This window comes from Cheilinus undulatus, linkage group 4, assembly GCF_018320785.1.
Source record: "Cheilinus undulatus linkage group 4, ASM1832078v1, whole genome shotgun sequence".
Classification (NCBI taxonomy): domain Eukaryota; kingdom Metazoa; phylum Chordata; class Actinopteri; order Labriformes; family Labridae; genus Cheilinus; species Cheilinus undulatus.
This window is the reverse complement of record NC_054868.1, coordinates 40,569,846-40,584,939: the sequence shown is the minus strand read 5'-3', so window position 1 is coordinate 40,584,939 and position 15,094 is coordinate 40,569,846. Positions and strand designations below refer to the sequence as shown.

At 36.0% G+C, this 15,094-nt stretch overlaps 1 protein-coding gene across 5 annotated transcripts in view; it reads left to right on the top strand.

Annotated features, from left to right (window-relative positions):
* lrba (LPS responsive beige-like anchor protein) overlaps positions 1-15,094 on the top strand; it is a 307,885-nt gene that overhangs the window by 69,658 nt on the left and 223,133 nt on the right. For all 5 annotated transcript variants that reach the window (XM_041784335.1, XM_041784337.1, XM_041784340.1 and 2 more), the window contains 8 exons: positions 550-629; positions 1,231-1,293; positions 1,923-2,020; positions 2,300-2,392; positions 6,895-7,003; positions 7,327-7,408; positions 14,024-14,147; positions 14,262-14,454. In XM_041784335.1, the coding sequence (XP_041640269.1) occupies positions 550-629; positions 1,231-1,293; positions 1,923-2,020; positions 2,300-2,392; positions 6,895-7,003; positions 7,327-7,408; positions 14,024-14,147; positions 14,262-14,454 (842 nt within the window). The remainder of the gene's footprint in view (positions 1-549; positions 630-1,230; positions 1,294-1,922; positions 2,021-2,299; positions 2,393-6,894; positions 7,004-7,326; positions 7,409-14,023; positions 14,148-14,261; positions 14,455-15,094) is intronic.

Sequence of the window (15,094 nt, the reverse complement as noted above, 5' to 3'; positions counted from 1 at the left end):
TTAGAGCTTATGTTCATGTTCTACTACACAACATCAGCGGTTTAACTTGGTGAAATAGCTCTTACCTTCTAAACCTGGCTTCCATGCTTATTAGCAGTCACATTAGTTGATTCTGTGCCACTCTTTGTAAAATTCGAAGCAGCTCAGCACTTCTTGAGGGCTTGTTAGGTGATCACCAACTCTGTATTCACTCCATTTTAACAAGAATGAGGCTTGCCTGTCTTAAAGCATTGCAACAGAATGACTTGCATGCATACAGATGTGATGATTTATGGAAAACTTGTCATGGTCTCTTAATCTTCCCAGAGCTGAAATGTACAGATCATACATCTAAAGGCAGGATTGAAAGACAGATCTTTTTTTTGTATTGAGAATGGATGCATTCATTGGAACATGTACTTTAGAAACACTTTTATCAGTACATGTGAAAAGGTAAATGCAGAGCTTTGCTTTTGAAAGAAGTAATAACCTTTAAACTTGATGCCCTATCCTTAGTTGATGCTTTATAAGCTACTTTTAACAGACATTAATTTCTGGTTGAATTTTCAGATGGTCCAAGGCCAAATGAGAGGGAGCTGTTTCCCTTGCGAGCTTTTCTGTTGCTGTTTGTCAAGCAGCTCATAATGAAGGTAAATTCATGAAACCAAAGCCAGAAACTCTTAATTTTCTCCAAACAAAACTGTTTTTATTGACTCAATTAAAGAAGTGCCAGATTTGAGTCTCAAAATCCTGTTTTCCTTTAGTTTCATCAGTGACATTTGTCTAAAATGTGGAGTGGTTGATGTTCAGTGATTTCAGCAGTGTTGCAGACTGACTAACAAAGGCACTGCATGTATGCGCAAGGAATTAGAGCAAACAGAGAGAGGAGTACTTGTAGAGTACTTAATAGATTAGATTATAGCTTTAAGCATTCTTAGATCTGTTTATAGACTACTGATATGTTGTTTAGCTATTAATACATGTAGGTCCATGACACAGAAGAATTTACAATCTTGGAAGTACATTTTTTTTGCATTTATGTTTATGTTCTGGTGTCTCTACAGAGTCTTTATTGCTTGTTTTGAAAGGGACAAGTTATTTTTACATGATACTCTAATTAAACTAATCTTGTCCAATCCAAATGTATCTGAAGATTTTGAATCCATAAGAATTTTTGTAAAAATTTCATTATACAGTACTTTTAAAAAGCGAACTGTACATTACACCCAACTAATAAACCATGTATTTCAGGATCATGGAGTGAAAGAGGACGAGCTACAGAGTATCCTCAACTACCTCCTTACCATGCATGAGGTACGTGCTGAATGTTCTGAAATGCTTTTGTTAATGCAGCACAGAGGAGAAATCCCACCACCAGAGGGCAGCAGAACACTTCCCTTCTCTATGCCGTCCTCCCAACATCTGATAAGCAGTTCTAGCGTTCCTGCTTCTGAAGGCAGCATCACTGTTTCTCGTTATTCTGTCTGCCAGTCAGAGGTTCTGACAGAAGTGGTTTTGTTTACTGTGGACTGATGCATAACAACTGAATCAGTCAGATCAGTCAGAAAGGCAGTGAACCTTGTAAGAATGGAGAATGATTACAGCACTGCCTGGAAATGCCACTGACATGTTGCAACCTCTCATTTTAAAGAGTAGCAGATATTATGAATATTGAGTTCAAACACACATGGTGTATTCCATTATCCTGCCGGGTTTTTACTACTTTTCTTCCCTCACTATGTTTGGTTCTGATAAAAAACAAAGAATGCAGCCCTGAATCATTCACCTATATTTGCCTTTATCTTATATTGACATTTTCTACTTACAAAACAAATCCTCTTACCTGAGATATCCCCACAAAAATGACTCACTTTACCTTTCCTAGATTACAGCTTTCCTTAAACAGAAAAAAAAATTGTGGACTTTTCTTTCTTTTCCCACAGGATGATAATCTCATGGACGTCCTGCAGTTGTTGGTAGCTCTGATGTCTGAACATCCAGGGTCTATGGTTCAGGCCTTTGACCAGCGCAATGGGATCCGGTAATTACTGCACTTTTTTTTCTCCTTTTTTTTTTTGATGATTAGCAGATGTTCTCTATTTTGCATGTGTTTTGGTCTTATTTAAAATCTTAAAAGTGGAAACTAATTATAATAAAAGTCATAATTTGAAAGCATTGCATTTTCAAATGTAACACTTTCAAATGTTAACCCCTTCATTGGCGTAATAGTTTTGTATGGAAATCTATTATTTGCAGCCTTTTAAAGATTAATTTGAAAAATTTAAGAACCAATTTTAATTTGATTTCCCCTTTTTTACAGAGTGATCTACAAGCTTTTGGCCTCAAAAAGTGAACCAATCCGAGTGCAGGCACTCAAAGTAATGGGCTACTTTCTAAAACACATGACACCAAAGTAAGTACAGACAAAAAGGAAGTTCAGGAAATATAACCAGAACTGATTAATGTTGTCTAAATACAAATTTATGTAATATCTTATTTTGTTCACATTTCTTTATTATACTTTGTAATTAACTTTAAACACATTCAGACATTTTAAACAGTGCAACAGTAAAGGAAACTCACTTTGGCCAAGCAAACTAAAGTTCTCATCTAAATCTCAGGCACATGACATTCAACATATGTACCTACAGAGAACACTCACTAGTGATGACAGTGATGCTGCACTTAAAGTACATAAACAAGGTAAAAGCAACTTAGAAAGTAAAGCATAAAAAACAAAGGACATGAAAGTAGAATAAATAACATTTCATTTTATGAATTACTCTGCCTTAAGACCCAAAGATTTCACTTTGCCATTCTCTTTAACGCCAAATTAGCCAGTCTTTTACCAGTATATCTAAAGAATGGTGACGAGGTTTAAAAAAAAGTCCTCAACTTTGCACAATCTGTGTACAATATTCCATTTATATGAGCTCAAAGATCAGTTTGTGCCATTCTAAGATTGTAGGTAGTTATCATCAATCCATCTGATTAATATACATTCACGAACTGTGAACGTAAGGATACTAAACAACCTTCTTCAATGAAAGCCCTTAACCTGAGGATTAGGTAAACCAAAGAGCAATGGCTTATGTTCAGTATTAAGGTTGAAACTAAAAATCAAACTTAGTTTATCAACAATTTTTACCCCAATAATATTCAATATGTTTACATGACCACAGCACACATTTTTGACAAACTTGCATCCGTCCTGTGTTTCAGCATGGGGGTGATGTGTAAATGATGTAGTATCTTAAACTGAGTTTCTCTTGTTCTGTTTCATATGGAGATATCGTTAACAAAGTCCCAAACTTCAGTCCATAATGTTTTGTCCTTTGTGAGGTTAAACTCTTTGTTTCAAGGTTGCCGTAAATAATCTGAGGGCATGGGGCCAGTAAAACTGATTATAGCATATCCCTGCCTGAGCATTGATTTCTTGTCCCAGTGAAGAAGCAAAGATTCAATGTGGAATTCAAACAACAAAGGTAACTGCTTCTTTTGAATAAAGCTGAAAATGACCAAAAAAGTGGTTTCTTGGAAGGGGACTTTTTTGGATTTGCTCAAATTTAAACATCACTCCTCTGTCAAATAAATGACTTTTAAAAAGTATTAAAAAAATCTCATATGCAAGACTATGAAGTCATATGTTTTGTAGCTTTTTAAATTTTCATTTTCACTACAAGGTCGTTACTTCGTTTTCATGTGTTTGTTTATTACATGTTATTCTAATTACACATGAGATTCTTTTGGAACCATGTCAGATCTGACAGTGCTGAGCTGTCAGTGTGTCCTCAAAGCTCCACTGAAATGGAGCTGAAATGCAAATTTTTCCTCATATTCTCAAAATTTTCTAAGAATGCTCTATTTTCATACTACATTAGGAAATAATACTGGCATTGTCTTTTCTACATTATTACACTTTTATCCCACGATCAGCTCAAAACCTATACGAAACTGCCGCTAATGAAACAGGTTAGAAATTGAAGATGTGATGGGGTCTTAAAAAGCACAAAGAGGGTCTTGAAAAATATCTTTAAAGTGTTAAATTTGATGTCAGATGTTCTGCAAAATCCCCTTGTAATATTTGATTTCTTTTTCTTATTATTTTTTAATATAAACAATGTGAACAAAAAATGAAATGAAAATAAAGAACAAAGAAACCCCATAGACTCACACAAAGAGCCACAATCTCAATCCCAGTTCTTTCATTTCCCTTTATCACAACTAAAACAATATGATAGTGTAAATTAAACAGACCGATATCTCACCGAGCAATTCCTTTAATGTTGATCTGTTTCAATTACACCATGTTTTTATTCACTCTACTAAAAGTTTATCATCAACACAAACAGATCATACCCAATCAATATAGTCTCTGGATGACAGTTACTGTCCATCTGTTCTACTGATAGAACCACATGGAGAACAGGAAGGGGGATACCAAAAAAGACATGGAATGAGTAGCTCAGAGCTTTTATGAGCTTAGCACTTGTATGACTTTCTCCATATGTTTTCAAGTTGTGTGTTTTTACCCATGCCGATGAAGTCGGCAGGGTTATGTTAAGGGTTCCGTTTCTTTGTTTGTGTGTTTCTTTGCTTCTTTGTTTGTATGTGTACAAGATAACTCGAGAAGTCAGATCTTCACCAAACTTTCAGGGAATATTGGGATAGTGGCAGGGAAGAATCGATTAGATTTTGGTGATGATCCGCGCACCCGTTTGGTTTTTCTCGGACTTCGAAATTTTGAACACCATAGTAATCAATGGGAGCGCAAGTTCCTCGGTGGCGCTGCTTAGGCGTGGGTCTGCCTCCTCAGACGTCCATTCTAGTTTCCTTCGTAATGGCTATTGTCTTAACATAATTTGCTCTGTATGAGAAAAAAAACCTTAAACATCAGCACAGACTTTTAGTATCATCCACTCATAAGTGGCAGAAGTGTTGAACTTTGAATAAAATGCTGACGATATCTTTCGTTAAAAATGGGCAGTTTATGCTTTTTATGTATTCCTCCAAAACATTTATGCAGTTTACTTTATTATTTTTATGTTTTTTTATAATTTTTTAATCATAAAGGAATAATTCTAATTGTTACTTATGAGACATGCTGATACAGAGAAGTCTCTTAAACCTCAACTGGTTGGGCATCAGGACCCATCACCACCTCCTTAAGAGAACCAACCACTTAATTTTATTTGATGAAAAATGTTTTACAGTGCTTAACAAATTTATTAGACACCTGTCATATTTGTCTCAAAGACCACCCAGCACCATGAAGTGCTTTAATGCGGACTCTTTCAATTTCAGTGAGCTCTCCACGTTTTACCATTTTGAACAGGAATGAGGGATTTCAAACTGAATTCACCTAAATTTGAGCCGGCTCACTGGGCTTCTCTGAGAAGTCAGAAATGAATCAAGCATAACATTCAACCACTAAAACTCATTTTTCTGTTCAGGAATGCAAGTAAATAACTATAATTTGACATATTAATCAAGAAAAATTAATGTGCTTTACTTTTTTTTCAGTGTTTTTGTGAATCAGTAAATTTGAAAATTCATCCATAATAATAATTACATTTTAGCATAAAAAATATCATTTGGGTTAAAGAGCTTCTACATATTGGTGTATTAACTATTGCAGAAGCATAAAAATGATTTTGGTTATTATCAGTGCTGTTAATTTAGGGCAGCTGTGGCATAAACCTTACTTTGGTTAGGGTTAGGGTGGTCTAACAAATTTGTTAAGCACTGTAAGTTAGACCTCCAATAGCAGAACAAAACATAACTGAGCAAAGAACAGAACAAAACATGTTTAAAAATCACATCATTGCAGAAGGACATGCATGCAAACATCTGATTTTACTCCATTTTCCCCAGATAGCATGGAAATTTGGTAATTTCTCAAGGAGTTTCATTATCTTGGGAAAACCAGCTTTGTTATCCAAAGGAAAGGAGATCAAAAAGTAGAAATCTTGACACAAATACTAAACCTAAAAATACATAAGGGAACTCTACAGTTTGTCCTCTTCGGGCTTTCATATGCAGACTTTTTGCCACATTTTATTCCTGCCACACATTCACGACCCACTGGAAAGAGCTTCGTAACCCACTTTTGGGTCCCGACCCTCCAGTTGAGAACTACTGTCTTAACCAGCTGCATTTTAAATGCACAATCAAAACTAATAGCGTATTCTTACTCTAGTTTAAGATGTTAAATGAAGCGTTTCACTGCTTAATCTATTGTCATTTTCTACATTCTTTGCCTTACAACCGCGGCTTATGAGCTGAGCTATCTTTATGAGCAGTCAGATGTTTGAAGTTATTTTAAGTAGTCATGCATGATGAGATTCATGCCATAATGAAGGCTGTATCAAACTTTCTTTTCAATAGTTAAAACCACATGTTAGAGTGTTTTCAGTTTATGCCAAAATCAAAAAAGCTGGAGTCTTTGCATTGCAATTTCTTTTAATTCAAGTTTGATGAGAGTGTCTGTAAACAGCCCACATGCATTTGTATTTTTTGCTGAGCTACAATGCTAAAAAGAAAGTAAAGCTATAATCAAAGATGAAAGCAATGAAGGCTTTTCTGTGAAGAGCTCCTCTTAGTCAGCAGGGATTCTCTTTTTCATTTCCTCACGTCAAAAGTCAGCTGGAGCTCAGCTGATTTATGCTGCTGCAGATTTCATCCACTGCAGCTATTTGAACCATCAAAAATCTTCTGGTATCATTTCTTAAAGTTATGACCTTTCAGGACTTTTTCAGTATGGTTCAGTATTACTTTTCAAATAAAAATTCCAGTTGTTTTTAGTCAGCGCATCAATATCAAGACGGATGACGTGACGGTTCAGTGGACCTTTTTTTATTTGGACACAAAGCTGATCTTTACTGACTGACCATTGATGGATTGCTCCCTGTTCAGGAGGAAATCTGAGGTTATGCTGAGTCATGGCCTCTTCTCGCTGCTCACCGAACGCCTGATGCTCCACTCCAGTCAGTTCACCATGACGACCTACAACGTGCTCTTTGAGGTCGGCCCTCTGCATACACACACTCCAAAGAACCTCTTAGACAGCAATCACATACTTGTATAATTTTTCTGTGTTTCACTATGCAATCTTTTGCAAAATCATCTCTTTCAAACTTAGTTAATTATTTATTAATGCTAGGTAAAATAATAAATTGTATAGCTCACTGCCTGCAGAAACTTGATTTGACAATTATTCAGCCATATACAACTTAAAAGTGAAACATATACGCATCTTTGCGTATTCTGTACTGTGGTTTGTTTCTCTGTAATTGCTGCTCCGATGTTGATATTTATGACTTGAATCCCCTCTCTGTCCCCTGGTAGATCCTTACAGAGCAGATCTGCACTCAAGTGATCCATAAACAGCATCCGGACCCCGACTCCACTGTGAAGATTCTCAACCCACGTAAGTGCCTCCTCTGCGCCGCACTGCTCTCCTAAATCATCTCCTACAGCGTACCCCCTACATACCTACTGCTCCTCACTGCGCCAGAGGATATATTCCCAGTGGAACCGTGCGATCGCCGTATACAGTCAAACAAATGAAGGACATAAATTTAGCAGCCAGAGGGTATTCTCACACAACCGAGCATCAGATGTAAACCTAGCACGAGGATTTGTGTGACAAATGTACACACATCTGCTAGTTTATTGATAGTTGGTATAGTATTTATCAGGATTACTTTGCATATAAAGGCATGATAAATGTAAGGAAACTCTACTCCTTTCTCTTGGTTTATTTAGGATTATTTTGCATTTGGTTGTGAAAGATTTTGCCAAATCAATTAGAAATTAATGCAACATTAATATGCTCTTTTGGGGGTAGCATGAATATTTAATCTTGCAGTATTATCATTATATCATCTTCAGTTTACAATGAAATCAGGTGAATTACATTAATTTTATTTCTATTTTTTTGGTTTTTTTTGACATTACCTCTATTGCTTTCTAACAGCTTAGTATCCAGTGTTTTCAAATACACATCCAACAGGAAATCTCTAGCCAAACATACAAATCATCCAAACATGAATGTCAAACCCCTGCCCATCTAAAAAGCAGAGATTACAAAAACAGAGTATGTGTAACATCCCATAATTAGAAAAACAACCCAAAACACAACACATCAAAAGATTTAAATACATATTACAAATGAACAGAGTCTCAAAATGCTTGAACACTCACATAATTTTTTTCGTCATTAGAGTTGAGGTGAAGGATCGTGTTCAGCTACAATAACAGATTTTATGTTTACTGTAGCATTACACTTAGTAACACACCATCTTTAAATAAACTGCAGTAGGCCACTCACGAGTCATCCCCAGTTGCTTCTGGTATATTGGTTAATTCAGTGTTTTCTAGAAAATAAAAGAAGGGGTCCCAGATGTCATAAAAGACTGCTTGTTTACCCTTGATAGCATATATGATCTTTTCTTTGTGGAGAGTTGTACATAATTCGAACATCCACATACCCATCATCGGGCTACACTCTTTTTTCCAACAACAGGCTGATTTCTAGAAATATCTGAAGTTTCCTTCTTATCTTATTTTTGGCTTTAAACACACCCATTTGGTTCAAAGGGCATCTGTAAAAAAAAAAAAGATGATGAATCATAAATGCTCTTGCTCACTTCCTCCCAGAGCTTAGTTATTTGATCACATTGCCAAAGATTGCACTGGGTTTGGGACACTGTGCTTGAAAATTTGGGAAAAGTGGAAAATGTCCTTTGAAATTTTCCTGAAATGTAATAGCAGTTTGATTGGATGTGTGGGGGAATTTGCTTGAATATTTTCTGTAATTTTCCATGGGATTTTGGAAGAATATTTTTGTAATTTTTGGGAATTTGTCTTAAATATTTCTGGGAAATTTTCTCTTTTTTTGTGAAAAATCTATGTATACATTTATTATTTTTCAAAAAAGTTTACTGAAATGTTTTGAGAATATTTGAGGACATATTTGGAGTATTTCAAAAGGGATTTTTTGAATTTAACAGAAAGCTTTGGTGATTCTTGAAAATTTGGGTTTTTTTTTATGTTTTTGAAATCTGACTTTTTAATGGGAATTTTCCAAGACTTCCAGAATTAATAGTGGAAATTTTGTTCATGCCTGTCCTTACTGACTGAACGCCCCTCTACCAACTGGCCGAAACACCCCGAAATTGATTTGAAAAATAAATTTCAAAATTGTTGTGAGTTGTACAGTCAGATAAAGCCCGATGTTCTCATATGCAGACATAATTTTTTGGTGAAAACTACTTCCTGTTCGAAGACAGGGCTTAGGTTTTATTCTTGTCTGGTCTCACTTATCCTGAATAAGTGGGGGAAACTAAAATGCATTCCAAACAGATCTCAGGAAGTTAGCGAGTATTTGTGTTTTTTATTTTTAAGTAGGGCTGTCATCATTAATGCATTAATTGCAGTGTAATTAAGGTCCATAATTAGTGCATTTATTAAATGACGTTTATTTAATGTGCCACATTTTCCATTTCAGCACACTTTGGTTAAGCCTCTGCATCTACAATGATGTAAGATATGTACATTACACCTCTGCTCAATCATGTCTCATTTTACTGTTAAAAAAAGATCACAGATAATTCAATGGAGAGGTCATGAGTCATCAGCACCATAATAGAAGAAGTTTAACTTTTTAACCGTTCCTTAATGTTCCATTTCAATCCATAACAAGTTCCTTTTCTCACAGTGAAGTTCATGTCATATACTTCAATTTACCTGGAGTTCTTTCAAAATAAAAGCTGGTCAGTGTCCAAATAGTCAGTTGCCCTTAGTTTAAGACAGAGCAATCCAAAAAGAAACAATAAAAGTTTTAAATGCAAAAAAGGGAGTTTAACTGTGTTACATTGAGAAATATTTAGAATAATCGCGAGTTAAATAAAAGATTGTTCGACAGCCTTAAATTAAACCTTTGATTTAGATGTGTGGCAAAACAAAAATTAAAAGTAGGCTCAAACTATTCGTTTCATTTTGTGAAATAAAAATGGGTTTTGGATTTACACATGCTGTGCAGACACTTATGTGTACTTTATAATTTCTTGCAAACAAAAAATGGCTATTAAATGTTTCTCTAACTTGTTTATCTATCATGATATGTGTTTGTTCTTCTAAAAGTGCAGCGTTACTTATAGGAAGGGCATTATCCTTTTATATGCCACATCAAATGGAGCTAAAACTCACAGCTTTGATCAGTGTCCCCCTCTCATATCATTTTACCACCAATTTAAAGTCGTCTCACTAGCTCTAACTCATTTTAAAGTCTGAAGTATTCCTTACAGCTAAGAAAAGAAAACATCCCTCTCGGTTTTATAACAGTGTTTCCACACATCTGTACATTCACCTTGAGCACACCCTCACTAAACATCTTTAATCAGTTTGAAATCCAAGCACTTGGTATAATCACAACCAAGGTTTACTTCCAACCAGCCTTAATCTGACAAGGCCCTGCTATAGTCACACTTTGATTATCTTAAGCCTTTATTGTGTTAAAAACTCTCTGACCCAACCATCCCAGACAGGCGGTATATATCATAGAAACCCTGTACGACTTTTTCACATGTGAGCGCATACTATGGAAAGTAGAGCGGTGGTCTGTTTCTCCTTTGCTGTGCATTCTCTTGATTTAATCTGTGACAAACTCCCAAAATGGCCCCCTGATTGCAGTCTTTAGTAACGTCAGAGCCAATCAAACAAACCGAGGAAGTACCGTTTCCCTCAAATTAACTCAAGGGAAAGAAAACCAAGAGCAAATGGAAAAAAGAAGGGAATACGCCATCCCCTCCATCCTCATTCCCGGTACATGCAGGGGTAATTTTCTGGCGGTAAAGGTTCAGCGACTCATAATTTGAGTGACTAAGGCGTAGAAACAACACAACCGTCTGCCGGGGCAAAGGGGCATCGGTTAGCGCCAAGGTCTGAAGAGACAAGTGAAATCCAAGCCCCGCCGTCTCTCGACTCAGAGCAAATGAACATTGACACTGTCTAGATAATTCATCTAAACAGTCAGTCTCTTTGGTTTAACCAAAGCCAAGCCTTCCAGAAAGGGCCCACGTCTCTGCATCTGCCGTTTGAAACAATACCAAAACCATTACAGCGTGATAAAGATCAATCGTCTGGTCTTTCTGTATTCTCCTCTGTCTCTTTTACCACAGGCACACATTTTCAGGTGTGTAGAGCTGGAAGTTCAGATAGTTTGTGACACAATGATTTGCACATGTTGGGACCAATTTATGATTTAGTTGTTGATTTGTTCAGTTTCCCATCCTGTGCTGCAGAGCTGCCGGTATTTCCAAGACAAATACTGCATCTTTCCAATTTCAACCTTTTTTATTAAAATCCCAGAATATACTACTCTGAGCTGCAAAATGAATGAAAAAAACTGACATTCTTTTTGACCAATTTTGGGCACTTCATCATGAATTTCTGCTAAACTATAAACGCAATTTACATGAAGGCTCCTCTAAGGAACTTTTGTTTTTTTGTTGATTTTGGTCCCCCATTTGTATAAAGCTAGATTTCTCCAGTACACGTGCAGGTTATCTTTTCTAACAGAACATCTTCTTGCTGTCTCTTAACGGGCAAATTTATCACTCATTGAGACTCGTTCACCGACCAGTCTTACAAAAACATTTGTTTTAAAACCTACTTAGGCAGTTTTTAATAAGATCCTGACATTCACCAAAGTTTTCTTACCTATAATTAGCTCACAGCTTAGAACAAAATTAAACACTGAATAGCACTCTTAGCACATTTGAGTGCTTTTATGGAAGTAAAACAATAAATTTTGCACTTATCACATCTCTGGTATTTTAAATTAGGAAAGATACAGTAAAATATCATTTAGAATATGACTGTTTTAAAACATTTCAGCACTTTAATTGATGCCATTGCCATAACAAATTCAGTTTGTAGAATAAATGCTGGCAATCATAACATTCAATTTCAAAAATGTCTGCCCTTTTAAATGTTAACTTTATGTTAACCCTTTACCTACTGAGTCGGCGCCAGCGCTGTGGTTTATATGTCTGGAGTGTTAATACCCTAACTCTGTCATAGTTTGTCCGATCAGAAAAATTCCAGTGGTGTTGGAAAGCTGAGAATTGTGGGCATGTGCACATATATGGTTCATTACAGTACTCGCAACCATATGACATGGGCATTCGTAGCAAAACATCATAGCAAAACACCAGAAGTATCGCAAGACCGTTACACAGATTCTCAACACTGTAACTATTCATCATCATTCCCTACTTCTTAAAGTGTGTTATAAGGACTAAAATGTGTTAATTTTTCATCCTCAAACTTGAAATTACGTGTTTTGAAGACTGAAGTTTTAGGTCTGAAGTAAATTTAAATATTTAGATCGATAACGACGTTGGTTAAAATAAGTGTATAAATATTGGATATCAGCAAAAATCTAATATCGTACATCCCTAGTTCTTTCACATCTAGTTATCTGGGCCTATAGTTCTTGCATGATTCTATGCTAGATGTTTTTATGGTTTATTTAAATTTGGACATCTGACATCTTGCTACCTCTCACTCCTGTGTACTGTCTTTGTTTGCGCCCTGTCCTGCAGTCTCATGCCCTTACATGAACATAAAAGAGGGGCTTTTTAATGCAATCTAAGACAAACATGCACAAGCTTTCAGCTTGCTAGCACATAGCATTCATCAAATAAAGAACACGCATTTAAGCTGTTAAAGAACACGCCATGAGGAGTTGTGACTACTTTTCTCCTAGAAACTTTCTTAAGGAGAGACTGGTTTATAAGGCCTAATGTGAGCTTATGTAAGTTTGTAACAATACCATGACCTTTTTCTGTTTACATTTTTATTGAAAGCAGTGTTGAAACTTTTTACAATACAACATGATTAAAAGATTCCCTGTTTCTTTCTTTTTTAATGAAAGAAAAAGGAAAGGAAAAGGAAATAAAAGTGATAAATAAAATGCATATAATACAAGAAGTAATCATAAAAACTAAAATAAAGGAATAAATAGATTAAATTAATTCCAGTTTTTAACATTTGTTTGTACATTTTTTTCTACATATAAAGCTATAAGCGTTAAGATGGGAAAGATTTTAAAGATAATAAATACAAAACAAGTCTAAAGGTATTATTTGGAGTAAGTGTTGACAGAGAGGAGTATACAGGTATTCAGCATATAAATAAATAAAAAAAAAAAAAAAATATATATATATATATATATATAAAGGTGCCAGAGACTGGGGACCCCAACTGTGCCTGGGGGTGGTTGAAGCTGAGTTGAACACAGCCATGCAGATTCAAGAATAGTCAGACTTGCATCTTAAGGTTTTCAGCATTTATTTTACCCAATGACCATTTAATTTTATGTTTAACTAATTCTATGCATGTATCTTTTACAAAATAGGTAAAATATAAAATTTAAAATCATTTTAAAATTTTTTTTGGTTTTTGGAAAGCATCTAACCCTGTCATTGTTTTGCGACCCAACCCCCACATTGAGAACCACTGCTGTAATGTCATCCCGTTTTTGTCCGTTGATGATTTTAAAAACATTAAGGAAATTTAAAATAAATCCATTAATTTACAGTAAAACCAAAGGTGTTTATTCTTCCAAGTGTTTTTTTTTTTCATGTCTTTACTAAAGAAATCAAACCGTACTGAAGTTTTAGAGGGTGATTATTTTAGGTGGCCTTAGGTCTAAATGGGTTAAAAAAACCCACCACCAAAGATATAGTGGTGTTTCGAACATTTTGACAGCCTCAATTGTGAGTATTTGCTGTGGTAAATGTATAGAAGTCTGTTAATTTGTTATACCATATACCATCTCTTCTGACACTTCCCCTCTGCAAATGTTAAAAACATGAAAAGCTACAACATAGAAATAGTTTTTTTCAGTGATGGTCTTGTTTGCTTTTGTAGTTCATTAAGAGGCCTCAGCTTTAATTTTTCTTTTCCATAACTACTTGAAGTCTCCTCACAGGGACTTAACGCAGATTGTGTATGCTTCTGTTTATATTTCTAGAAATTCTGAAGGTAATAGCTGCTCTGCTAAAGAATTCCCCTCCGTCCGCTGAGAGCATGGAGGTGCGCCGGGTCTTTCTGTCAGACATGATCAAACTGTTTAATAACAGCAGAGAAAACCGCAGGTGAGAAGTCCACCACTTCACAGAAAATTACAAGTGAACTTGCATTGTGCATTTACACCTTATAGCGGGGTTTGCATTCAAAGCTGAATAATAACAAGCATTGTTTCGTTCCAGGAGCTTGCTGCAGTGCTCCGTGTGGCAGGAGTGGATGCTCTCTTTGGGCTTCATCAACCCCAGAAACAGCGAGGAGCAGAAAATCACAGAGATGGTGTACGCCATCTTCCGCATCCTGCTCTACCACGCCATCAAATATGAGTGGGGCGGCTGGCGCGTCTGGGTGGACACTCTGTCCATCACTCACTCTAAGGTCAGAGTGTTTATCATAAGCATGCACGCCTCTCTCACATGCACACCAGCTTTAACCACAGCTTTGTTTATCTTTCTCTGTGGATCTTCTCCTATCTCTTCATCTGTTTCCTCTTTTTTTAATTTCTTTTATGTTACTTTCCTGCTTCTCTTTGTTTTACCTCTCACTCTCTCCATCTCAATGTAAATAGAGCACACAGACCTGCGCACACAACATGAACGCTTCTCCGGCTAAATTTCCGATATTACTGAGTCAAAACCATGAGCTCTGTCACCCTTAAGTTTAGTTTAAATGTGACATAATGCAATTTATAAAATAAGAAATTAGAAAGCATTATCCTCACAGTGTAGAGTAGCACAGTAATTGAACCTTGCCTCTCTGTGCCCATCTGATTAAGCTAGAAGCCGTACAGTGGTTACAATTTAAAAGCTAGTTGGCGTATAAACCAATAGGAACGAGCCCACCAGCCCCTCCACTCCTTTATTTACATTTAGAGTCTCTTTTCTTTCACATTGCACAGATAAAAATAAACTTCTGGCACTTCTTATTTCCAAAAGCTGAATTTAAAACACTACTTTAGAAATTCACTGTTTATATCACATTTCGCTGCTCTGCTCCAAAGCAGTGAAGTAATTGAGGT